The 26,942-nt window shown below is 37.5% G+C and overlaps 1 protein-coding gene across 1 annotated transcript; it reads left to right on the forward strand.

The window, feature by feature from the left end:
* The first annotated feature begins 505 nt into the window (after positions 1-505).
* Positions 506-26,557, forward strand: fkbp1b (FKBP prolyl isomerase 1B). Its single transcript, XM_079255572.1, has 4 exons — positions 506-692; positions 1,372-1,419; positions 23,393-23,505; positions 25,750-26,557. Exons 1-4 carry the CDS (start codon positions 656-658, stop codon positions 25,876-25,878), a joined length of 327 nt encoding a protein of 108 aa, XP_079111698.1. The 5' UTR covers positions 506-655; the 3' UTR covers positions 25,879-26,557.
* The last annotated feature ends 385 nt before the right edge of the window (positions 26,558-26,942 follow it).

The following is a 26,942-nucleotide window of genomic DNA, read 5'->3' on the forward strand; positions in this document are numbered from 1 at the left end:
CTAAGTTATATTTAGTATTTAAAGATGAAAAGACAGGAAAACGACCAAAACATATCACTTTAACGTGCACTTACCTTAAAACACTAAAAGCATCTCACGTGGAAACAATTTAAAGCAAGAAAATGGAGTTTTTAACCATTCAAAACACATTTTTAAGCTAAAATGTGTCTCCAACGTTGTAGTTGTGACCCGGAAGCTAAACGAATCGAAAATTGGGGTGCATCATGGGAAATGTAGTGCAATTAATCAGTTTTAAAAACCTATTTTCTTGCTTTGTAACGACGTAAGGTCAAACAACCATGCCGTTTAAAGCACGAGGTGATTATTACTGAGCAAAAAATAAATAATAAATAAACAAAACCGACAATGACAACGTTGAAATTGAAAATTGTAACCACTACAGTGATTAATATTGCACATCCGCCGTTTGGCGCTTGGTGACGCTACCGCGTCTGTTGTGCAGTTGTAGTTTCTGACGTTGTCTCGCGACAAAACATCTCGGGTGTCTGACGGCTGGTTGGCTGAAGCTGCGGGTCGGTGAATGCATGGTTTCAATCGTTAAAGCCCGACTTGTAGCCGCAAAGGGATAGCACTGGCTGTAGAAAGGGCTTTTTAGACTGTATGTTTTATAGCTAATATTTTAACTAGCACAACCATGGGCGTGGAAGTCGAGACAATATCTCCGGGTGATGGTAAGTGGACTTATCCGCTTGGTTGCGCTTTGATGCGGGGTGGAAGTGGTGGTGGGGTTGGGGCTCGGTAGTTCCCCCGGAATGCCGTATAAACCTTAGGAAACATCCTATACATTAAATTTCAGGTTTGTGAACAAATAATATGAGCATTTTGATAGTTATCAACTATTATATATTTAATTAGAGCTTTCTTAAATATAAAAACAGGTCTCCTCATCACTGACACCTATACGGCATCTTTCCAGAACTGTCTATTATTATTATTATTATTATTATTGAGGGGAATTCTGGCAAATTCAATTTACAGAGCTCCGCAAATAAGAAATTAGATTAAAAATATAAATGATACTTTTAAAAAGGTGCCATATTTTCGAGTATAACCAGCCATTTGTGACACCACAATTTCGGGTGAGAGAGAGAAACAGTCGGAGAGTTACACCCACACGGCGCCTGAAGGCTTATCTCTTATTGTCAAAAGGCACTGGTAAAGGTTTAGGCGCCTTTCATAGCCTCCTTCTTTGGACAGAAAAAAAATGAAGGGGAGCGACATTCCTGCCAGGAACACCTCACCAGACTTTAACACGATCACTGCTTTAGGAGACTGCTAAATACAAGATTAGCCTCCCAGATTCAGACTAACAAACATGCAATAACATTTGTCTTTCTCTCTCCTTACCAGGGCGAACATTTCCAAAGAAAGGCCAAACATGTGTTGTTCATTACATAGGTAACTACTTTTTCTGTCTTTACTTTGTTTTCCCCCTTTCCCCCCCCCCTCTGGTAATCATGAAACCCTGCATCCTTCCTGTCTCCTTGCAGGAGGAAATTTGCCCCCCTTTGGACAATATCTGCAGCAAAACATTGCTCAGATTGCAAGCTATTCTAACAATGCACACAGCCTTTTATTTATTTATTTATTTGTTTTACTCTAAAGCACCTGTGTATTGCTCAGCGTTTCAGACATTCTGTGGAAAATGTGTCTTTGAATGAGAAATTTGCTGTTTCATTGTGTTTGCAATCCTTCAGAGTATTCCAGCTTGTTTCACACGCACACACCCATACACACACACATACATACAAACAAACGCTATCGTTTTCCTATTTGCCTCTTGTCAGATTGCCCAGTTTTGAGGTGGGGCACCGAGACGCTGAGACATTGGGGAAATAAATTTGGGCTGTTCTGTGCCCTCGGGTTGGCAGTCCAGACAACTAGGTCAGACAGAAAGTAAACAAATCCCAGTTCGCATGTCATCTGTCCACCGTCTGAGTATCACATGTTTGTTATGTGCTTATAGAAATCATAACACGTACGTTGTTTCTGTGGTAAGTGAGTTAGATATGAGCTTGAGCGTTTTCTTGCTGAACATACTAGTATATAATGAGTAATACTTGTTCGATAAGACTTCTTTTACAGGATGCTATCTTGACAATTGCAGCAGTTTTTGCTCTTACTTTGTGTTATTGTCTGAAAACAAACTGGACACTCAGTGTTGTATTAAAGTCTTTGTTTCATGCTTATTCTGTTTCTCTGGCTGGATTTAGGCTGAGATGAGCTACTACTTGGATAAATTGGCTGTAAATGGAAATGTCTCATGATGTTGAACCGATCTGTTTAGATACAGCCCATCCCAGTATGCCGTTCTGCACAGTGACGGTTTAAGAGTCGGTTGCTGTTTTCCTTGTTGTTCTGCTTCCCTCTATCTACAATATTAAATTACTCAAATAGCTAAATCTGATCATTCGATTTCTACCCCCATCAGCATGTCACCCAGTCCAGAATAGCATGTATCACATACTTTTCCGTAATTATTCTTTTTCTCTTTGGTGTCACAATCACATTAAGTGTTGTTGTTTTTATTTATCACATCCTGAAATGAAACCAAAGTGGATGAGTCTACAGAATCTGATAACAAATGGGATGTGCCGCAGCTTGGGACAGACTCAGATGGGCCTACAGAGCAGTGACTATACACAACAATGAGCACGCAGAGAAGTCTGTACTAGCTATTGACAAAAAGCTGCACTTTAAAAAAAAAAAAAAAAATTCTTATAAATGCCCTCTGCTAAATGAACTGGCTATAGCTGTAACTTGTTATATTTAGATTAAGGTAGCTTGAATCAGGTCCTCTTCATCCTTGTTTGCCATTTCTCTTGTCACAGGATTTTCCTATAAATTACTCGTAGTTTGATGGAGAGTTTAATCAAAACAAGCCTTAACCTGTGGAACAAAAAAGCTTACAATGTGTTTTTCTATCCGTCGAGTAAGTACATTTGCACAGATTAGTCCAAAAGTAATATTTTAATATCAAAGCTGGAGAATTTAATGTACTTAAACAAAACAAGAAGCATTTATATGAAATATTAATGTAAGAAGTGACACGCTATATGTTGAGGTATTTATCCACTTTTAAGTCAAGCATCATGCAGTGATGCTGAACAAGAATCCACATTTTACATTTGTTGTAAAACTAAATGTGCACATTTATTGATGTGAGTTAATATCCAAGAAAGCTGAACTCATGAATATTTGAAATCTGAATAATTTATGTCAGTCTCAAGGGGAAATTATACTGACGTTTTGTAAATTATTACAAAGCTGACTGAGGTGTGGTTGAACCCTCCAGAGATCGCTGTGTCTGCAGCCTGGCAACAGCCGAGCCGATGATGTCGAACGCGCCATCGGCTGGTAGCACAGATGTACAAACTTGTAGATGACATGGACAGAAACTCCCAGCTAACAATTTCATATGTGAGGTGTGAAGACATTCCTTCTCAGTTACATGTTCAGGATTAACCAGGGCTGCAGTCTCCCTTCCTCTTCTCGTGCTGCTCTGTCTGCCATCGCTGTCTGCCTGTGTAACCGTTAGAGAGCCGCGTAGAGATGTGTTGGATATACTCCAGCAGTCATGTGATGGTGAAGCTCATTATTCTGCTTTTCTGATATTCCTGCAGTGTCCTCAACAGTTCCAAGCTCGTGCTTATTTTCTTTCTTATCGTGATCTCACACTCTTCATGAAAGTTGAGGCTAGGAGTGATTTAAACTTATTTTTTTTTGCTCCTGCGCAAACCAGTGATGCCTTCTGTTGAACTTGTCTACATTTAGGGCCATGTTCCAGGTATTAGTTGGGATTTAAGCAGCTCAGTCAGTTGTTCATCTGCTGCTTATAGTTTGTATTTATTGTTAATAATGAGTATATTTAAAATTATTATTATTATATAGTTACAACTGTAGACTTTGCTTGTATAGACGAATAAATGCACAGGTTTGTGTCAGTGTTATTAATTACAACACTTTTTTTTTTTTACCAATATGTGTGCTATTCCCCACCTCAGACCTGCCGCATAACCTGTCTGTGCTTTTATGTGACATATAACTATGTAACATCATGAAATATAATTGCCATATTCAGATGGTATATGAAATACATTAGTAGTTGTCTGACCTTACCTTCTAGAGCAGAGCTGCTCAATTTCAGTTCTCGAGAGGCCTTAAAGATTTTACATTTAAACCAATGGGTTTGTACTGTTATGACTGGTAGTTTACCAGACAGACTGGTGTACTGTTATAAAGACAGAGAAAAACCTAAATTTAGTTTATTCAAGAGCTCAAGGAACAGATTAGCTGAAAATCTCATAAAGAGATGGTCTGATATTAGAGTTTAGTAGGCTGTAGAGGTCTGTCCAAGTAATCCAGCTTGGTTTTAGTGCATAAGCACAGAGTGTAACCCTGCCTCATCTCAGCCCTGGTGTTAGTTTTCCAGAAAGCAAAGACAAACGGTAAGGAGAGACCACGATGTACTTCCAGTATGTAGAGAGTTTCACTTCAGAGTATTTACTGCTGCGTCTTGCGGTGAGAATTCGGCAACATAAAGAGATCTGGAGCATCAAATGCATTTAATCCTGACTAGGAGGGCAGTCTGTCATGCAGAGAGCAAAGCCGTCCACACCATTGAGGGGGAGACCAAAGCATTCTTTTGCAGAGCATCGTTTATATATGTAGATAAGGAGCATCAAGTCGTTTGACCCAATTCGAAGTACAGAATGTGAGAGCAGAGTCATAACATGGTTGCGTACAGCCACTGTGCAAGAGAACTGAAAAAAATCACAAGTTCTCCACAAAACAAATCTCCTCCCACTTGTCCATTAGCTGACCCATGAAAGGGTAAATGTTTCAGTATAACTGGGATCGGATAATATTACCATTAGCAGATGAATTAATGTCATCTGCCCTGAAGACACAAGATTCAGGTGGAATCTGCGCTTCATTATGGATCCTGTAGGGAGTGAGTTAGATGTGTGAACCATGAAACAGTCTCCAACTTTATCATCCTTTGGGGAGTTTTGAAGTGTTTTTCCAGATTTTGCAGGATCCATTCAGTTGTTTTGTTTTCAGCATAAATGAGGCATTAAGCTTTATTAATAACAGCGGGCAGATGTGTCCTATGTATGTTTTTGTTTCAAGTGCAGAATGCTGTGACATAAAAGACCCAGATTAGCTGGTTTGTAATTTCGCTAATGTTGCATTAAAAAGTTAAAGGGATGGTGTTTAACTTTCGGCCCAAAATGAGCCTAATATGAGTAATAATAGATTATATATGGGTTAGTTTACAGTGATTGGTGTGTGTTAGTGCAACGAGGGGGCTGTCCTCTTCAAAAAACCAAGAGATTGTAACTTTGCTGGAGTGGATCAGTCTCTCGTGGGATCCTATGACCTGGAGCGCTTTGCTTTATGGTTTCCCCTCTATAAAAACAGAGAGCTCTGCTTTCTGCTACTTATTTCTCCTCTGAACAAAAGTTTGTCAAGGCTGATCGAAGTGAGAAGGTGAAAATGGTGTCTGAGGAGGTCGGAAAGAGAAACAGGGAAGAGATCACTACAGAAGAAAGACACCAATCAACCCTGGCAAAGAGTTGGCTTGTTGGAGTCTGAAGAAATAGACTGGTATGTTAGCTCTTTGCCTGTAGTGCCAACGTACCAAATTGTGATGTACTTTTTTATATCTTTCATCTTTCAGTCCGATGAGCTGCAGAATGTTGCAGTTTACATCTGTATCTTTATTTTGCTGTTTAGTAGAAACTAAATGTATCCAGTTGAAGCTAGTGGGCTACAGACCAAACCTAATGTGACTTCCTAAACATTTCAGGGGCACAGACATCTACCAGGGCTCCATCCTTTTAATGGTTAAGAATCTTTTACAAAATTCCTGAGTGCTGAATCTGAATCACTGTCAGCTGGTCAAAGAGGTCTGCAAACACGATTCCAAAACATGGATGGAGACTGTTTCATTCCGCGACAGTGTTGTGTTGCTGCCCTAATGGCCAAAAGTTACATGGTATCCTTTCAAATTATTAAAATTTCTCTACATATTTCATTAGTCCAGTTAAACCCATATATGAGAAAGCAAAACATCTCCATGCACTTGCAGACATTTGACACCAGCTGATTGTCAGCTTTTCACACTCAGTGTTTTGTTTACAAAGGTTGCCATTCTCACCAGACAATCGGCACAAAGGTTAAGGAGTGTCTGTATGTCTGCAAGTTTGTGCATGTGAATGTGTTTTGTTAACATGACTGGTGTCGAGCATGAGGCATTAGAAATTACAATTTGCAGAGATGGTAGAAATGAGTGTCAAAATGTCATGCATATAAATGTGGAACTTTGGAGTCAAGAGCCTAAATACAATTACACATAAAGGAACTTTATCCTCTTTTTCTTTCCCTTTTGTTTAGATACCCTATTTTATATATGTGTATGTATATGTGTATATATATATATATATATATATATATATATATATATATATATATATATATATATATATATATAATTTCAGCATTGTGTCTGAATGGTGATAGTTTAGTTATCACTTTTCAGTTGAACTACAATATTCCTGTCTTTGATCATTTTTCGTTTATTTTTATTTTAAAACAAATTTAATAAGTTGAACAAATATTTGAATGAAGAATCAAGCTGAAAACACACAAAACAAAAGATTAAAGCTGGGGTAGGTAATGCTAGAGAGCTCCTAGCTCCTGTTCCTCTGGTTTTGCTCCTTGGGTGATCCAAGGCTTTTTTCTTGGCTCCGCCAAGGAAGTTATGTTTTTACCGGCGTTTATCTGTTTGTGTTCAAAATAACTCAATAAGTTATCGACAGACTTTAATTAAATTTTCAGGAGATGTTGTAAATGTAAAAAGAAAGAAGTGATTTAATTTTGGTGGTGATCCGGATCACCGTTTGGATCCAGGAACATTTAAAGGCCTTGCTGGAGGTTTGCGCTCTCCGAATGCTTTTCTAGTTCGCAGCTTTTTCCACCAGCGATTTTTCATCTTTTCGGCTGTTAAGCGTGAGGAGGCAAATAAACTATGCCGGGTTGGGGAAATCCTTCCTGCCGCCATGTCTTAGCCATGTTTGCCATCGAGGTTTCTTCTTCACTACTTTGTATTTTCATCCTAACGCTATTTATATGCAGGGTGTGGCTCTCAGGTATGCACTGTGGGAGGAGGGGAGCCGGTAGAAGAAGCTTACAACAAATAAGAAATTAACAACTTCAGTTCGGCCCCCAATGTTTGAATTGGTCAGAGTTTCTACAGATTTACAGTAAACTCAGGGGTCTAAGTATATTTCTTATCGTTCATGATTACAAAATGTATAGACTACTATCAGGACGAGTAACCAGTTTACCCAGAGTAAAAAAAAAAAACTATGAGCAAGATTACCTACCCCAGCTTTAAATGTATGAAATCCATATATTGTTTTCTCCAATGCAACAATGTTTACCATTGGAATAAATTCATTCTTTGAAATGATTCAAGCCTCATTTTCTCTGTCATATGAGCATCACCACTTACGTCCTTAGGAAGAAACCAAATGACAACTTTAATTAGAGCAAGCTCCCTAAAGTGCACTAAAGTGCTCTGAATTTATATTTTGTCCTAGAGGTTCTACTAAACAGACACAGAAAATCCATTGAAGAAATATTAATTACCAAATTACTGAGGAATAGATATTGTTTCAGTTTACCTTTCCCAAATAGCTTCATTACCAAAAAAATTCTGCTTCATTTTACAACACACCTATTAATGTTATTCTTGTTTGTTTTGTAACCGGAACCCAGTTTCCCTTTCCCTTATGCCCGAAAGCACCAGTGTCAGCCAGCCAAAAGACCCTGTTTTATGATGCCAAAAATGTAGAGATCAAATAATATTAGCATTTTATTAGTTTTTATTCCTGGCCCGGAGGTCAATCCAAATCAAAACAGATCCTGACTTTCCTGTTGACAGGAATATAGATGTTGGAGTCAGGCAGAAATTGGAAGCATGGCAACCAAACCAACACAGATAAATGTTTCAAAATTCAACATTTTAAATGGCGAAAAAGTCAGTTCAAAGGAGGTCAGACTGTGACCACATCGGTTGTAGCTGGCCACCACTAGTTTTGTGCTGCAATGAATGATACAGCCAACCGTTGGAAAGACAGAAAAAAACAATTAGACTTATTCGAAAGCTCAAGGACCAGATTAGTTAAAAATCTTATAAGGAGATGGTGCTGATAAGAGTTTAGTCAGATGCCAAGCCCTGTCCAAGGCATCCAGCTGGCTCTTAACTGTGTAGCCACAGCATAACCTCACCTCAACTCAGCCGTGGTGTTATTTTTCCAGAAACTAAAGGCACAATATGAAAAGAGAGATTTCCTAACACTTAATAGAATTTGAAACCACTCAGCGTAACCAGTATTTGGCATTAGAGAACTTCACTCTTTTACTGGTACCCCTTTTTGATCCTCACTTTCTCTTCTGGGATTTTAAACATGCAGACACACATGCCAGAGCTCATAGATACGCAGATATGGGACTGACCCTTCTCTGACTCTGAGAGTTGTGGTTGCCCAATTTAGCAAAGCGCTCATGGTGGGAAGATACCAGTTAGGGCCTCAAAGCAACAAAATAAGGCAGTCTCATTCTTGTTTCTGTCAAACCTGGCCGTCTCAGGCTTCTTTCTCTGTATATCAGGCTCTTTATTTAGAAGGAAAATGGAGGTGTATTTGATATTCACTATGAAGAAAATGAACCTGTGAGTCACCATGTTGGGATCCAATGTCAACCAGTATTGTTTGTTATGAGGGGCCGTATAGGCCATAATTCATACACACACTCACATACATACATTCTTACTCTCACATACATACATTCTTACTCTCACATACATACATTCTTACTTTCACATACATACATTCTTACTTTCACATACATACATTCTTACTCTCACATACATACATTCTTACTCTCACATACATACATTCTTACTCTCACATACACATAAATTCATACTCACTTCTTACACACATACATTCACCTCTTATATACATACATTTTCCTCTTACACTATACACTCTCCCCTTACATAAGCATATTCTCTCATGTACATATAGAACTATTCTCCTTTCACACATAAATTGTGTGTTTTCTCATTTTGTTGTTTGCTTAGCATTTGTAACTGTCAGCAGTACAGGACGCTCTTCTCTGTACAGGAAGTAATTCTTAAACTAGGAAATTCTTTAGCTAGAATTGCTTAGCTTGTGCAGATGTGGTAATAATATAGAGAAGAATATAGTACAACAATGTTATTCAAATTCATTGCAATTTCTTTTCTAATGCTTTTTCATTTGGAAGTAAGAAGCAATGAAGATGATATCAGATACTTTTTGGGAAATGTCTTGGGATGTATTGAACAAATACAAAGAGAACCTGCAGACTTTGTTAATCAGAGACTCCATGAAGACCTCCGTGATGATATTCACATCTTATCTGGATTTCTATCAATCCCAAGTTCTGTTCAAGATTCAAGAAACAGAGAAGCGGTTGGTATGTTAGAGTCATTACGTGGATGTCTACAATTTTTGCTGAGTGTATACGAAACCAAACAAAGAAGCAGGTCTGAGAACAGAGAAGTCCTTTTGCCACCATCAGTCATGGCTAGACATCAAGGTCGACCTCGGTACGGCATTTCAGAAGGGCAAATCTCTCATTTAGTGTCCCTTGGAATGAACTGGCAAAATATTGCAACATGCTTGGGAATAAGCCGTCGTACCCTCTACAGGCACAGACAACATCTTGGGATTCAGCCACTTACATATTCAACAATATCAAATGACAATCTCAACAGAGCTGTTGGTGAAATTCTACAATCAACCACAAATGCAGGTGAAAGATATGTTCATGGCAGTTTGCGGTCACGTGGATTACGCCTTCAAAGGTGGCGTGTTAGACAAAGTCTAAGAGAAGTTGACCCTGTTGGGCGGTCCTTTAGGAGACGTCATGCAATACGTCGACGGATTTATCATGTCTCTACTTCAAATCAACTTTGGTAAGGACATTCATACAACAACAGTAGCAGTTACATGTAGCAAGGATGAGTGTATCGATACGCTGTAGTCAATAATTCAATATTTGCCAGTCAAAATATCGGATTCTATACCTTTTTAAAGACTAAGATACCACTCTGCTGATACAAAACCCATCATTTGTTTTTACTTTTGAGAGTTTTAGGCTATGTGAAGCCAAGAAACAGTGTGTTTCTATGTGACATGATTATGATGATTATACTACTTTAAGGGATAAGGAGGTTGTGTTTTAATTGTTCATTGGTTTAAAGGTGGAGTATGTAGGATTTTCAATATTTTCAAAATAAATTAACTGATAAAATAACTACAATCGTAATTAGAAAGTTTTTTGAACATGTAGGTTTTAGTCTGTCCATATTTGATGCGTTATTAAATTACAAGTTTAATTACTGACAAATGACAAAAAGCACATTTTTTTTACTGGTAGGAAAACATTTAAAAAGGGTCTTTGTCATTAATTAAACTTGTATTTAATAACACATCAAATATGGACAGACTGGAACCTACAGTTTAAAAAAAAAAACAAAACTGTCTAATTATGATTTTAGTAATTTTTTAGTTAATTTTTTTTTTTTTAAATATTGAAAATCTTACATACTCCACCTTTAATGCAGGTTATGTTTCAGTATTTAAAATATTACTATTACACATTTTATTTTATTATTTTTAATTTAATAGATGTAAATAAATTTAAAAACCGTAGTTATATTTTATTTAAAAAATATCTTACTTGACTTACTTGGTATAATTCATTGTTTTAAAACCATTTCTTTCAATTATTGATGTTCTTGAGTTTTATTTAAGTTTTATTTTGTTCTTGTCTTGATATCGACATCATTATGGAAGAAAAAAAAACAGTCACATTATAATATCGACAGGAATAATTTCGGTATTGCCCATCCCTAAAATGAAGTTGCTCATTTACAATAAAAATAACTGACCTTTGACAGAAAAGCTAGATTTTTAGTCTTCACATTTGTTATGCTTTTCCTTCTAATAAATCACTGATTTCACTTTTCTTAGGCACATAGATGGAAACCACAAGCTTGTGAGATGGAGGATGGTGTTTCACGGCTGTGTTGATGGTTTCAGTCGGACCATCATTTACCTTGCTTGTCTGGACAACAACAGAGCCTCAAGTGTTTTGTCACTATTCATAACTGGAACTCAGAACTTTGGAATACCATCTCGGGTGAGATGCGACCACGGACTGGAAAACACTGGTGTTGGCCGTTTCATGCTTTACAGGAGAGGGTTAAATAGACGTAGCGTTATTACTGGCAGGTCAGTGCATAATCAAAGAATTGAGAGATTGTGGGCAGAATTGAATAGAGTTGTATCATTTCATTTTGCTAATTTGTTCAATTTTATGGAAGAAGAAGGTGTACTAGATTCCATTAGTGAACTACATTTATTTTGTCTTCATTACATTTATTTGCCACGAATTCAAAGGGCTGCAACCGAATTTCAGAATCAGTGGAATAACCATGGTCTTTCAACACAAAGAGGGCAAACTCCTCTTTAGCTGTGGCAGCAGGGTGTGATCAACAATGCAGGAATACATAACCCAAGTATGAATGGCATCTGTGAATTAGACTGTGGCTTTGGGGATGATGAGAATGCAACACTTTCCCAGTTCCAAACAAACAATAATGTCGTTATTCCATCTATTAACATTACTATCAGTGATGCCACAATGTATACTCTTCAACATACTTTTGATCCATGTGAAGATGATGGAAACCATGGTATATATTTATTTTGCAACCTTGTGCGTTTTCTGGAAGGGAGGAGTTCCTAGTTATGACCATATTTGATATTGAGACGCAATATCAATTTTACATGATCAGACAAATAGAATATTATTTTAATCTAATTCCAAATAGGCCAACATTGTACCAAGCGTTATAATAGTACATCATAAAACTATTTACTAATTGCACTAAATATTAAGTGTTTTTTTTCTGTTCAAAAACTTTAAAATTTAAAATTCAAACTTCCAGTTCATTCAAAGAATTTTTTTAATGCAAGCTCATCCTGTCAATAAAAAAGTCAAGCACATGGAACATTTTATGAAAGTTTATGTCTGAAAAGTTCTTTCCATGTGTAACATCATGTTAAACATATTCAACATTTTATATCCTTCATTGAATAGAACAAAGAATAACATCTATAATGCAACACTGTGTGACCATCATGTGGAACTAAGAGTTAGGAAGACCTAAGAAGTATACCCAAAAGGTGAAGTCAAGGCAAAAATAAACTATTTAGCTTAACATGTGAAATAATGACTCGCTGAACAAAACTTTTGCTTGTTTGGAGGAAACAATGATACATAAATGAAAATGTATCATCCACTACATCATTCTTCAAGTACCAGATTACACAAAATTTATCTGAACTTGAATTTCTTACTGTACAATATACCACATGTGACCATGTGCATTTCTTAAAAGGCTGTTCTCAGACATTATAAATTATCCAAAAATAAGTAATGCAGATCATTACTAATTATGGTTTATGTCTGGTCACATCAAAGTTACATTATACAGTAAATAGAGGGACAATAAGACTTGATGAAACTTAAAACTGTTCCCTAAAAATAAAAATCTGAATTATCTCATTGTTTGCAGGCAGATGATTCAAGCTCCAGAATAAACAGTAGACAACAAAACCAAGAGTGAATAATGAAGTCTTAAGCTAGTTCTCTTTAAATCTATCTTATCAGTAGAACAAACAAAAAAAACTACCCTTAAACACTTTTAACATTACTTGTTGAAAATAGCTGGAAAAGTGAACTGAACTTTATATTTTATAACTTCAGTTTGTAGAAATATGCAACAAGTTTGTATTTTTATTGCATTTAAAGCACAGAATGAAACACTAAATTAAATGCTTTGTGGCCAATTGTGCATGAATGAACTTGACTCTAAACAGAATACTCTTATACACATTTGTACTCAAAGCTAAGCCAAAACCATGGGTATTGCCGAGTGCAAAGTCCATATTTTCCTGAAAGTCTCTGTATGAGGTGTGCAGGGGTAGTTTCAAGCAATTGATGCAGGTATTTGCAATGGGCAATTTTGCAGTGGTTCCTGAATCATCCTCTTGGTGAAGAAATTCTATTGAAGGTTGTGGAGAAAACCCAATCGGTGGAACAGTATTGGCTCCTGTGGCAAATGCCAGAATCATAGACAGCTTCTGTGTTCCTTCTTCATCTAATATAAAAAAAAAAAAGAAAAAGATTTTAGACTATGAACAAAGTACAGTGCACATATCATGATTGTAAACTGACACGATGACCAATTGCATCAAAAATATTTCAGCATTTAAAAAAAAAACAAAACAAAAAGGTCAAATTTCATGAATTTACCTTCTGCATCTGTGAGGTAGTCTCGCCAGAAAGGAACAACAACTTCTTCAGCCCGCCTTCGATTGCTGCCAGCTGGAGATAGGTGGATAGTGAAGAGACTGTCAACCACATCAGCTGAGAGGGTTGTAGGAGACCAGCATAGAAGAGGGCGAAAACTGTCAGGGTGAGCTTGGATTTTGTCAAGCACACCAAGTGTTCTCAGTCCATCTCGGAATCTAAGATTGAGACAGAGAAATACAGAAGAAATTTACAGACAGATTAGAGGTGTTTTAATAGATAAGTGGAGGCAAAAAAAACCCCCAAAAAACAGGTAAAGCTAAATTATTCAGAAGAAATGCAAAAAGCACTGACCTTTCAAAAGGTCCACGTACTCTGTGCAGTACCTGGAACATGAGGATGTCATCTACAAGCAGATTCTTGTCTTCCAGCCTCCGCAGTGGTTTTAGGCAGCCAGCATTAGCCAGGTAGTCCTGAAGCGGTTCGGTAGCTGCTAGAAGATCTTCAAACGACTGGCACTCTGTGAGCTATCTACATATCATAAATGAATATAATTTTGGTATACATATTATATTTTATATACATTTATAAATAAAATGCATAAAATGTTTATATGTATAAAAATAAAACAAAAAATATATTGTATAAAATATGGATAATACAATAATTAAAACCTGTTCAAAACAATTGCACTTCATCATATTTTGAAATAGAAAAAAAAATGACCTTCTTAATCTTCTCACGGATATCTCTATCTGCAACATCTTCCAAAACAGGTTTGGCTAATTCTGGGCCATCAACAAGACATGAGAAAAGGGTTGGGGACAGAAAGCCAGCAGGAGGACCACCATGTACAAGGCTCACTGCAATGGCCCTGCCTGCAATGACGTACTTGTCTTCCCTCATGGCTGGAGAAAAAACAGATTAATTCCCAGTGAGAAATTAACAAAGACTGAGCAAACCTTACAGCATTGTTCATTTCTAAACATAAAATGAAGGATTTATGAATTTAGCCTATTAGTGATACAAAGTACAATCAATTCATACCAGTACTGTCAAAGGCCAAGTTCATTTTGCCTTCATTTCCCTCAAACATTGAGGACTGTGGCAAAGCTTCCAATAAAAGTCTTAAAAATTCTCTTCTTGGACCTCCCAGGTCTACAGCTTCTTCAGGTACCCCCATATCATCAGAAAATCTGACTGATATTGTATGACATGGATCATATGTTCCTCGTTTAAAACCTCTAATAGCTCCATCAAGGACAGTGGTTCTGTTAATATTGAATTTGGATTTTTTATGATGGTTTATTTTCATTGCAAGTTCCTCCAATATGTCTCTGGCTGGCACTGAAGACCCAGTGGTACATCTGAAACAAACAAGAAAAGGATAAGTATACACTGACAAAGTAACGTTAGAGCTCTTTCATTATTACCAACTGTTGTGAATTTAAGCATGTGTTTTTTTGCAATAGTATGTTTAAACTCTACTGAATGTGTGCTTAGTCATGTAGATAATATCTAGAAAAGATCATTTAGTGATGTTCTGCTTACTGTTTTTACACAATCTCAGAAGCATCTGTTTTCCTTAAGAGTAACAATTTTGGAAGATATTTAAAAAGAAATTAACCTAAAATAAAAAACTTTAAGGAATTTCTCACTGTTAATCACAGAAGCTCTTTATTAGGACTGGTTGTTCGCAGCCTTAACTAACTAAATTTTGAATTACTTTGCATGTTGTAAAGTTAAATTGTTTCTTTGTACTGTCAAAACAGAAACATGTATAAATAGTTAAGAATAAACAAAAATAAAAACTCCATTGCCATCAGAAGAACAATATATTTGTCCAATTTAGTGTCACTTTTTTCAGCTTTGACAGTATGTACTTCTCAATGCCAAAGAAGTATATTTGTTTTAATACTGAAAAAGTGTAAGACCTTACAACAAACATTAAACATTTATTCATTTTCCCAACTAGTCTAATTAAGGGTCACGGGAAAGCTGGAGTCTATCCCAGCAATCCTCCGGCGAGAGGCAGGTACATCTGGACAGGTCACCAGTCCATCACAGCAAGCATTAAGCAGTAATGCAAAAATACATTTGGAATTAGCAGCTACAAAACAGCTACATTTTTTAACCAACCTTTCAGCGCGAAGGCTTGCAAGAATAGCCTGGTTCAACTCTTCATCATCAGAGGATGCATCAGACAGAGCAGCCATCACTGTTAGATAGTTGTCATAGTTATCGGACTGCTGATGGGTTGAGGTGGTAGCCGAATGAGTTGCAGGAGTGCTGCTTTGGTAGTAGGAACTTGAAGCATCTTGGCAAATAAAAACCAGAGATGGCTCTGATGGATCGAGTGAACATGTTCCTTCAAGAGGCAAGGTAGAAGGCTGACTAGTGGAAAGGCATCCCTTCAATGGGTACACAGGTTGCTGAGTCGAGGAGCAGCTTGCTGAAGGGTTGCTTTGGCTGGGTGAGATGTTTTGGAATATCAGAGCAGAGGTTTGAGAGAATGATGGACCACAAGGAAGAGATGGTGCAGGAGGCTCAGGTGAAAGGGTATAGTTTGGTGTGCAGGGATTCACTGCACTGGTGAAACAATCAGGAGATGCAGATAAAGGTCCACCTTGAGACGAGGAACGCAACTGCCTCATTGGAAGAGTGGTATCCTCACAAACATTATCTTCACTGATGTAGTCTGTGATGTCATCCTTGGAAAGACATTTGAATAAAAAATTATACACTTTTTGATGCACTAAATTTAAACTGTAAAAGTATCTTCGAAGTTCAACAATTTGTTTTTTTAAAACCCATACTGTCCATACTTTTGTAAATCTTTGTAGAGCAGATTCACATAGTACCTCAAATTGTTTGCAGCCATAAAGTTAAAATAATAGTTTATGAAGATCTGACATTACAAAGATGTGTGGTGACAAACAATATTTAAGTTATTTAAAGAGTGAAACCAAAACATACCATAATCTGCTTTGATGGTCTAATGTATAGAGCTTTTGATTTATATATTTTGTGTATAAGATTTGCATCCAGCTCCTGTCCTGCACGCAGTTTGGGTGAAATCAATCTGTTGCCACATGCCATCAGAAACTCCAGACTGTAACAGAAGTAAAGTTTAGAACATGTAAATAGAAGTATTTTTTTAAAAAAAAAGTTAAAGCATGTACAACACATAATTACAATAATGCAGCAATACAATAAAATAGTTTGTTTTCAATTCCTTTTATGATGATACACTCCATAAAAGGATAAACTCAGAAGGTATACAGGCAAAATATATCACATGGCTTTATAGTAATTTACCAATTGTATTTATATCAATTACTGAGTTAATAAAACATTAGACATGTATATAAGTAATAACAACATAAAAGGGCATACCTGACATCAGTTGACAACTTTTCTCCAAAGGCATCCCTTATTTGTAACAGTCCTTTGGTCCCAGGATTTCTGGAATTCAAATCCATTCAGAATATGCCCTTGTTCATGTAAATTTTGCTTTGTGCGATGTTTGACAACACGACAGCTTGATGGCCCCGGAAGAAGGATGACATCCTTGTTGAAAGTATCGTGATAATGCATTTTTGCCCTAAAAACAAAACACATTTTAAAATTCATAGTTAATACTAGATCTTTTTGGAATGTTACTACAGTTGTTTTAAAAATGTTAAACATGTATGCATTTTTAGATGACATTAAACTCTTGCCACTGTAAGGTATGAGAGTTTCTCATGTTGCATCCTATGGATTGAGCAAATAGTCACTGGTTAAATAAAACAGGAATCCTCAATCCAGGTCCTTAAAGACTCTGCAGGTTTTCCGAGCATCCAAGCTGCAACACACCTGATTCAAATCAATGTGTATTTAGCAGATGTATGCAGAGCTTGTCTGAGTCTGGTGTGTTTCAGCAGGGACACTAGGAAAACCTGCAGGACACTGGGCCTTGAGGACCAGGATTGGGGATCCCAGCTGTAAAGCACACATTTAGCTTTAGAAATGCTTTGACTCAAATGATTTGAACTGTTTTCAGAGCACTCTTTAACAAAAAAATGTGTCTATCAAAAAACTAAACTTAAAAAAAAACTGTCACTTTTATTTGTGTTTTACTAAAAAACTGTAAATAAAAGACAGCAACTTAAGAAAAAAATCTATTAGCTTTAGAATGAATATGTTTTGGTCCAAATAAGAGGCCTGATAATTTAGAAGGTGCTTGGCAATTCATCCTTATATTCCTGTTTCCAATTGATATCCCTTACAAGCCATGATTGTCAAAAATGGCACACATGAGAATGCAAAAAATACATCCAAAAAAGCATTCTTCAAACTGCTTTAGTTCAAACAAACATGGCTTTAAACATGGCGTCATTCTAATCTTTTACAATACAAAGACCAAATCTGTGTGAGATGCGAGATGCATTTCATAAAAAAAAAAACAAAAAAAAAAAACTCTTAACATTCATGATGGCCAGGATATCAGCTGTATCAATTTTCTATACTAAATAAGGTTTCATGATACCATCAAGTTTAATGTTTCTTAAAAGGTTTTAATCAATATTGAGGCATTTAATTCAAATAGATTAAAGACAAAGCCAAAAAAAAAAAAAAGAGACTAAATACTTTAGCCGGGATAGTGTACATCCATGCCTGTTCAAAAATTATCACAAATCCAATATCAAATCATTAGGATACATTCACACCAGTCTATATTATTTTAATCTAAGTTTAATTGCTCGAAAGATCCGTTTACTTTAGGAGATGTAAGTGCGCAATAAAATTCGATCATTCATACCAAAGAAGCAAACTATTGGTGAATGTGAGTTGTGGGTAAGAGAAATAATATGGGCACAACTAGCTCATACGAGCTCTCGAAATTGTTTTGTCGTAAGTAACGCTAACGGCATTGTAACGAATGATGGAAAGAGTAATTAGATTACCCCAACTGGAATACTAAAACCGCTAGTAACGCTATTGAGTTTAACATCAGACTGTACAGACTGACCGATTAGGTGTGAATGCACCTCAAATAAATGAAGACATTTTGTTCCTCTAACAACATGTTATACCTTCAGTGTTTCATCATCACTAATCTTGTTTTGTTTTAAATCGGAGCTGGAGCACCGACCATGTATCTAATTTAGCAGATATAACTAGAGCAAGGACTTAGCTAACTGTTAACCAATAGTTCAAATTACATTAAGATTTTACTTGTTTGTTTGTTTTACCTTTTCCTTGGTCGGGACTTCCAATTGCCAAAGTGTTTCTGAGTCTCATATCTTAATGACTGCCGAAATCCTCCGGTCCGGTCTTGTAAGCCCGCCTGGCTCGCTGTGGACGTAGATCTGAAGAGTTCTCTCATCTCATTTTCCACAGCAGCGTGTGAAATACTAGGAACAGACGAGCCTGCTCTTTGATACTCAAGAGTCGAAGACAACGATGAAATGACAGTGGGAGATGATAAAATATTTCGTAACACACCAACGGCTTCCTGCAGGACTACTCCTGGTTCACTTGTTCCATCCATTTTGAGCGGGACCCAAACACAAGTCACGAACCTTTTCCTGTTTCTCAGCCAATCAAATTGCCTACCTTCCGTTTCCACTATACTTTTGCTCTCACATACATACATTCTTCCAGAATAAGAATATATGTATGTGAGTGAATAAATACAAGTATGTAAGAATAAGAATATGTGTATGTGAGTGAATAAATACAAGTATGTAAGAATAAGAATATGTGTATGTGAGTGAATAAATACAAGTATGTAAGAATAAGAATATGTGTATGTGAGTGAATAAATACAAGTATGTAAGAATAAGAATATGTGTATGTGAGTGAATCAATACAAGTATGTAAGAATAAGAATATGTGTATGTGAGTGAATCAATACAAGTATGTAAGAATAAGAATATAGGTATGTGAGAGAATAATTATAAGTATGTAAGTGTAAAAATATATGTATGCAAGAGTAAGAATATATGTATGTATGTGAGTGTGTGTATGAATTATGGCCTATACGGCCCCTCATAGTTTGTCTCCAGTGACAAGTGGCACAAGCTTTTGAAAAAGGATATAAACATGGTTGTCATTCTTTACCATATTTGTGCTGTGGACATCAGCAGGAAACATGCTGAAGTTGCAACTTAATGACTGTAGGTGTGTAACCCAGAAATAGACCAACTGAAAGTCTGGAGCTGCCAAACTCTTCCTGCAAGGTAATGTGTTGTGTAAGTGCTTCTTACTGTGAGGAATCATTTTCACCATCATATTTTAGATGCAAGAAAGACAAAAGTATCATCATATTTTTATTCGTTGTAGTTCTTCTTGTGCTTTAAGCATTTTGTACTCTAATTATGAACATATCTTAATGCAGTACCTGTCTGGAATATGAGTAGGAATATTACAATAACGCCATAGCACATTGATGATTATTCAGTACATAGAAAAAAAAAAAGGATTTTACTCTCTTTCTGCGATAATATAGTAACTTTAAAGCTGTTGCTGTTTAACACCTGCTACTATAACCTATAACTACTTCATACTTTATACCAATGAAGGGTGATCAAAACTTTCTTCTTTCTATTGAGATGTCTGCCTGTAGCTGTAAAACATGGCAACGAACACAGGTCTCGTAGGAGGATAACTTTACACATATCTCGTTTCATCCCAACTTGAGCCCAGGGGGCTCCTCTACTGGCATCCGTTCTAGACGAGGGCCAAGACAGGATACAGTAAACGAAGTAAAAATAACCCCACCCCTGTGTGGTATGGCTTTTAGCCAGCCTACTACCAAGTGAAATCTTCTCACGAGGAGAACGAGTCTGGGAGCCAACCTCAGGAAGGGATAGGCTTTGGTGTATTTTTGCAAACACCCCACCCATGCTTAGCTACACAAAGAGTGATAACGGAGCAGTGATACAAGGGGATTTAAGTGTAGTGCCGGCTCTTCTTCTCTAAAACTGAGCTAGAGTTGATGTTTTGCTGCGATTTAATAAATGATTGAAATGGGGAATGAGATGGCGTTTTTCTGCATTATTTTTTCTCTAACTGGTTTCGGACAGCTGCCGGTGTCCACCACAATCCCCATTTCTGCTAACCCCTCTGCTTGTCTTTGCAACCCCCTAAAATCCACATGAAGAGGTTCCTCTTCCTGTAGCAGGGAGGACTTTTCTAAAAGTGAAGTGTATAGGTGTACAATAACTCCCTCGCTTCAGCAGCCTCTCCGGTGACTCCCCAACCAACCGTAGCACTCAGCAGTGCAACGCCCACTAGCCCCCTGCTGCAGACATTGCATGCCGGTATTTTTGTTGAAGATGCAGACATCACCGCCAGAAACCGAACCCGCTTTTCTGCAGTTGTTGCAAGAAGTTTTTCTTTTCTTTTTTTGTCTTTCTGCTACTCAAATGACTTGCAGCAGGTGGTATTCGCCTTGGTGTGTGAAGTTGATGACTCCACGATTGGACAGGGACCGGTCTGCTGATATATGGGCTACATGGATTCTTGGAAATGGTGGACTTGCTAAGTTTAGGGGAAATGAAAGAGGAGAAGCAGTACAGTATCAACATTCATATTACTAGATGAGCATGACACCATAAGTAAACCTTGGTTAACACAAACCTTAAATGCCAAGTATTCACACTTGCTGAATTACGACAGAGAAAAGGTAAATCAGAACCGTTGCAGGCCTAACCCCAACATAACGTTGAATGTTTAGAATTGGTATTTTGCTACCTGCACAGGTGGATTACATAGACTAAATCTGAAATGCTGATTTTTGCATATATGTGCTGTTGCGCTTTATATTATTTTAATTTTCATCTCCTGGGTTCTAAGCAGGGAAAGTCATAGCAGTTAAAATAACCCCAAACTGAATGATATATTTAGCTAATGTTGATGGTAAGATACCAAACAAATCACTGTGCTTTAAAAGCAAGATTCTGTAAATTCTGTAAAATCTTACTAATGTATACTTTGCAGCAATCCACTCGGACAGGCGGTCTTTATTTTACAAAATGAATTTAATGTTCATAGACATAAAATGAATGTACTGCCTTTGAAGAAAAGGTTGTAATTAAAATACAATTATCTGGTCCTTGCTTGGTCTTGCATTTGAGTAAAAGCAACCTTGGATGACATTTTACACCTTGTCATTTAAGTACACTCTCCCTGCTTCTATATATAAATAATAGCAGCTATTTAAATGAACTTAATTAACTTATCATTGTGAGCACCTCTGTAAAAGCAGAAGTTTGGACAGTTTGCCGGTCTGGAGGATTCAGATGTGTTTTGACACAATGCCAAGGAGGAAAGACATCAGCAATGACCTTAGCAAAGCAGTTGTTACTGCACCATCAATCTAAAAGGGATTATTAGAAAATATCCCACCTACTTGGTGTCTGTTGTTCTGCACCAAAACAAATTATTCATTAAATGCAATTTTCAATCTACCAGAAGTGGATACCCTGGTGTCAGCCATGAAGCGTTCCCCTGAATGATAGAAAAATGCCATTAAACTTAAAAATACATCTTAGAATCTGAAAAGTTTTGCTTGTTAAATGTTTAAGTTTGTCTCCAGAAAGAACATGTTAGCATGATTTTAGATTTCTAAAACAAAACAGAGTTTTGTAACAATGTTCGTGAATAGGAAAGACAAAAGTGAGTATCATCACACATCCTGTGAAGCGCGGCGGTGGTGGTGGTGGTGGTGGGGGGGTTCAGGCTTGTTTTGAAGTCACAGGACATGAACACATCTAAAAGCTAAAGCCGGCTGAAATTGGGCCATGCAGCAAGACACCGGTCCCGGTTACAGCTGCAAATTTGCAACACAATGTCTGATTAAAATGATAAAAGTGCTGCTGGGATCCAGATCAAGTTCAGACCTAAAAATCTGTTCTGGGATCTTCAGAGACGTTCAAGTGGACAGAAGCAACTTTGTTAGGAAGAGAGAACCAAACTTACATTTAGAGCGCTATGAGAGACTGATAATGTCTTAGAAACCAATAACCTCCAGTTTTTGCTGCTGAAGGTGATTCACACACACACACACACACACACACACACACACACTGAGTCTTTTAATATCAATGACATATTGTGATATTTTATGCTGTATGGTTGATGTTGCATTAACCTGATTTTAAGACATAGTAAGGACCAGATGATGGAAATGGTGACGATTGTGGCCTTGCTTGTGCAAAGCATTAGAACCTAAAGAGGGAGGAAGAGCTATAAAATGGAAATATGTCCTCCTGTGTCTGGTGGAAGTTTTTTTTGTTGTTGTTTGTTTTTTCTTCTAAGGCAATCTTACATTAGTGGTTTGATATGCCCTTTTCATAAACTGCACCTCGGGTTCACAACTGTTGAGAGGACTTAAGTGTTTTTACTGGTTTGCTCCTCAAGAGTTAATAAGCTGTCATTAGTCTTCAGAAAAAATAGAAAACGACTGCAGACTGACTTCACGTGGCAGCTAGGATTTCCTCAGGCTGTTAAAACAACTAATGAAGTCTGCCACTGTTTTTCTCTGTCTCTTTAAACGTGTTTAATGGTCCCAGTGTTATTATCATGCCTGAACGAACGACCAGTCAGTGTTCTGAAGGAAAAGGGTCCGGTTCGGCTCTCTTTGTTACCCCTTTCTCCCTGTGGTCTAGATACATGCGAGCAATGGCCTAGTTAACTTTAAAAATAATCCACTAAGGAGGCCAGTGCTTCCTGGATCACATTGCCTTTGTTCATCTGAGTAATTGAAATGGAGCCAAGATATGAAACCCCATCAAGTGAATTTCTAGCTGTAGGAGCAATTTTTAACTTTGCATGTGCAAAGAAACAGCCGGAATGAACACAGAAGAAAAGCACTTAAGTTTCACTTTGTATTTCTTTCGTCTTAGAAGTGTGTTAACTTGATTTGGTTTCATTTCTGCAGGTATGCTACAAAATGGGAAAAAGTTTGACTCCTCTCGTGACAGGAACAAGCCCTTTAAGTTCAAAATTGGACGGATGGAGGTCATAAAGGGCTGGGAAGAAGGAGTAGTACAGGTGAGAGGGAAATGAGCTTCAATGGCAGACTTCTGTGATTTATGCACATGTTAAGGACACATGTTAATCACCATGATGGAGAGCACAAAGCAGGCTGTTAAGTGAAGTAGGTTCATTGAGTTCATCTTCACTAAGTAAATTAAAGCATTGCTGGATATTTGTTGTTTCTTTGACTGTTCAAATCATGGAGACTGTACATAAAAGATGGACAGAGCCTCCGTGATTTCACACGTAGGTTTCTGAAGAGCTGAATTGAACATCACTGGGCGGTTCCTGCTGTTGCCATCTTGGCAGCGTCATGCGTAACGTCTCTCCTGGAAAATACAAAAATGGGCAAAGAGATGGAGCTGGCGTTGCGAGCGTGGGGGTAGATGATTGACATCTAGCAAACTCTGACCTGCCTGTAGTTAAAAGCTAACCTGAAGCTAACAGGAGCTAACCAGCTAATGGAGGTAGGAGGGCTAAAGAGAAATCACGCTGTTAAACGGCTAAAAACCGTGGTTGTGCTGCACTCTGCCTTCTTACAGGTACCTGTCAATCAAAAGGACACATCCCTAATTATGCCAAATTTTGAGATTAAATTACTTATAAAGTGAGTTATATAAAATTGACTACCCTCTATAGTTATAAGGAAGGAAAACCTGAGCTATTAAACCTAAAAGGATTTTTGTACCAGGCTGTAAACATGTGTTTTAATGCTGTGAAGTTGGTCTGTTTAGCATGGGAGTCTTTGGGGATTCGCTCTGTTTTGCAGCACCTAGTGGATGCAGGGTGAACTGCAGTTTTTGGCACTTCCACATAGGCTTCACTTTTAACCACCCGAGGTTGCCGCTTGGTTCAAATAGACGAGGGGAGAAATCACATGAACAAATAATTTTTGAACATTTTAACCAGACAGTCACTCAAATCCAGGCGAGCTGCAGCTGTTTTTTTTTTTTTTTTTTTTTTTTTAATCGGAAATCAGTAAAAACCCGTTACCGGTTCAGGTCTCTTCTCGCCCGGATGATTTGATCTGTCAAATACACACAGCAGCTGTCTGGAATTGTTCTAATTTCCTCAGCAAAGACAAACACATAGTCTGTTTCACTTAATGGTGGAGAGTGGAAAGAGTGATCCAATTACTGGTAATATTGATACGAAGGCAAGTTTCCGTATTGTTCAATACCAGCTGGTGAGATTGATCATTCAGAGGGCCTTAAGGGACAAAAAGCCTGAAGAATATGAAAGAGAGGTAACCAATAGTAGGTAATTTGCATTACTAACTTTAGATTTTAAACAAATTTTGAGTGATTACAGGGAATAAGAGATTTGATTATTTTGATATATTGTTGTTATTTTATTTCTTATAAAAAAACTTCAATTTAAATTTCAGTTTAATAAAAATGTTTTGACAAAAATCTTTCTGCTGTGTTTTAATAAATAATAAAATCATAGAATGATTATAAAACTTCAAGCAAAATCTATCTGTATCAATATTGGAAATACTGTATTTACTTGTTATCAGATTAATACCAAAATTGGAAGTATCGTCCAGCCCTGAGTAACATCTCAGCTTTCTGCCTTCCATTGCAGCTGTGTGCAAACACATGTGACATATGCATAAATTGAAAAAAAAAGGGTCTGTTATGTTTGTCTTTCAGGCCTTAAATTGTATCAGTTCATAGAAGATAATTGCTTTAAAACAGCGAGCACCTGCTGCTACTGCTTCTCTTGTTTTCAGCACTTACATTCAAGAAAGAGAAATGTTAACACAGAATTTATGCTGCTAATTAGTTTCCAGAATATTGTCATGTTTCTGTTGATCTGCACGATGGGATTACAGTAGGATGGTCTTGATCTGAAGCCGGTTGTGTACCGGCTGCACCATTTTTTACTACATCTAATTAAAAACAGAGAACACTGATGTTGTTATTGATGGTGATAATCGGCTGCAGTCTGAGAGCACATTCAGGCTTTTATTATTACATAATAATTCTAATGCTGTAAGAGAAGTGGTCTACGATAGTTGTTAATAATCCCCTGGCTACTGGCTGCACATGCCAGGTTTGGAGAGAAGCACGGACTTTAAAACTCCATAGTTGGATTGAGATGTTACTCGGGTGCAACATTCGAAGACAAACCCATTTGGTTTGGAAAAAGATGTGTGATATGTCGTTGTCCCCTGTCAGAGGACTGTGTTGCAGAATTATTTCCTGAAATGTCTATTATCCTTTTTTCTTAACCACATCCCCCCCTGTTCCTCAGATGAGCCTCGGCCAGAGGGCTAAAATCACCTGCACACCAGACATGGCTTACGGAGCAACAGGCCACCCCGGGGTCATCCCACCACACGCCACCCTTATTTTCGACGTGGAACTGCTCAAGCTGGAGTGATGCCTGTAGTAACACGCAAAGGTCAACAAGGCTGCGTTTCTGCAGGGAGACCACACCCGGTCGCTGCCTCCCACCTTCCACCTCCTCCTTGTCTTTATTTTGATTTCTACCATCTTCTTCAGATCAGTATTTAAAATGTATCTTCTGCTGCTTTGTTTCCATCTTGTCATTATGAATTCTGCTATAAGACATCACACCACGTAAGACTTTTACACACACACACACACACACACACACACACACACACACACACACACACACACACACACGTTTTATTTTCCGTTTGTTAGAGATGCTTTATCTTTGTTTCATTTCAGGTTGTAAATTTTTCCAGAGGAAATCTTTCATCAGATGAAAATCAATACGACGTTGCAATCAAAACATAAACTGCCTTACAATTTGAACAGAGGAAGGGTACATGTGTTTAAAATACAATATTTCTGCTCTGTACATGAACTGGGCATTATACGCCACTGTCTTCATTGCCACTTTGATAAAGGCTTGTCCTGCTGAATGCTCTGAATGATGTTGCTGTTTAGTGTATTTTATAACCGTTATGCACATTTACTGCAAAGTGTACCCTATTAAATTTGATCAATACTGTACAGCACTCTTGAGGAGCCATTACTACTATGACAGTTTACTGACCAACTCTTAATTAAAAATGGCATGTACTGTGTTGAAGTCTGCCTTCTGTGTTCGATGCATGGGTGATCCAGACAGGAAGAATGATAAGTGAGATTTTAAGATAAGCATACATAAACATAAAGAATAATAAATAATGCTATGTCTCAATACACAGTGCTACAATGCTAAACATTGATATTTGTCTGTCTTTATTACGCACAACAAATGGTTCGTCCCATTTATTGACCGGGCGAGAGAGCGGCTTGCCGAGTGGGCGGAGTTTTTCTGATATTCAAATCGGTTGATACGTGTGGCCAGAGGCGCCATATGGGGGGGAAAAGTTAGGAAGATCCTAAGGGCCCCATGACTTGACAGGGGCCCAAAGAGATGTACAAACTATATAAAAAAATCATTAAACCTTCAGTAAAAATAATAAA

This window comes from Telmatherina bonti (assembly GCF_933228915.1).
Source record: "Telmatherina bonti genome assembly, chromosome: 16".
NCBI classification, from domain to species: domain Eukaryota; kingdom Metazoa; phylum Chordata; class Actinopteri; order Atheriniformes; family Telmatherinidae; genus Telmatherina; species Telmatherina bonti.

Excerpts from the sequence above, each read along its gene's own strand:
- fkbp1b (XM_079255572.1), top strand. The coding sequence starts at position 656 with ATGGGCGTGGAAGTCGAGACAATATCTCCGGGTGATG. Across the intron at positions 693-1,371 it reads GACAATATCTCCGGGTGATG|GGCGAACATTTCCAAAGAAA; the intron begins GTAAGTGGACTT and ends TCTCCTTACCAG. Across the intron at positions 23,506-25,749 it reads GGGAAGAAGGAGTAGTACAG|ATGAGCCTCGGCCAGAGGGC; the intron begins GTGAGAGGGAAA and ends CCTGTTCCTCAG.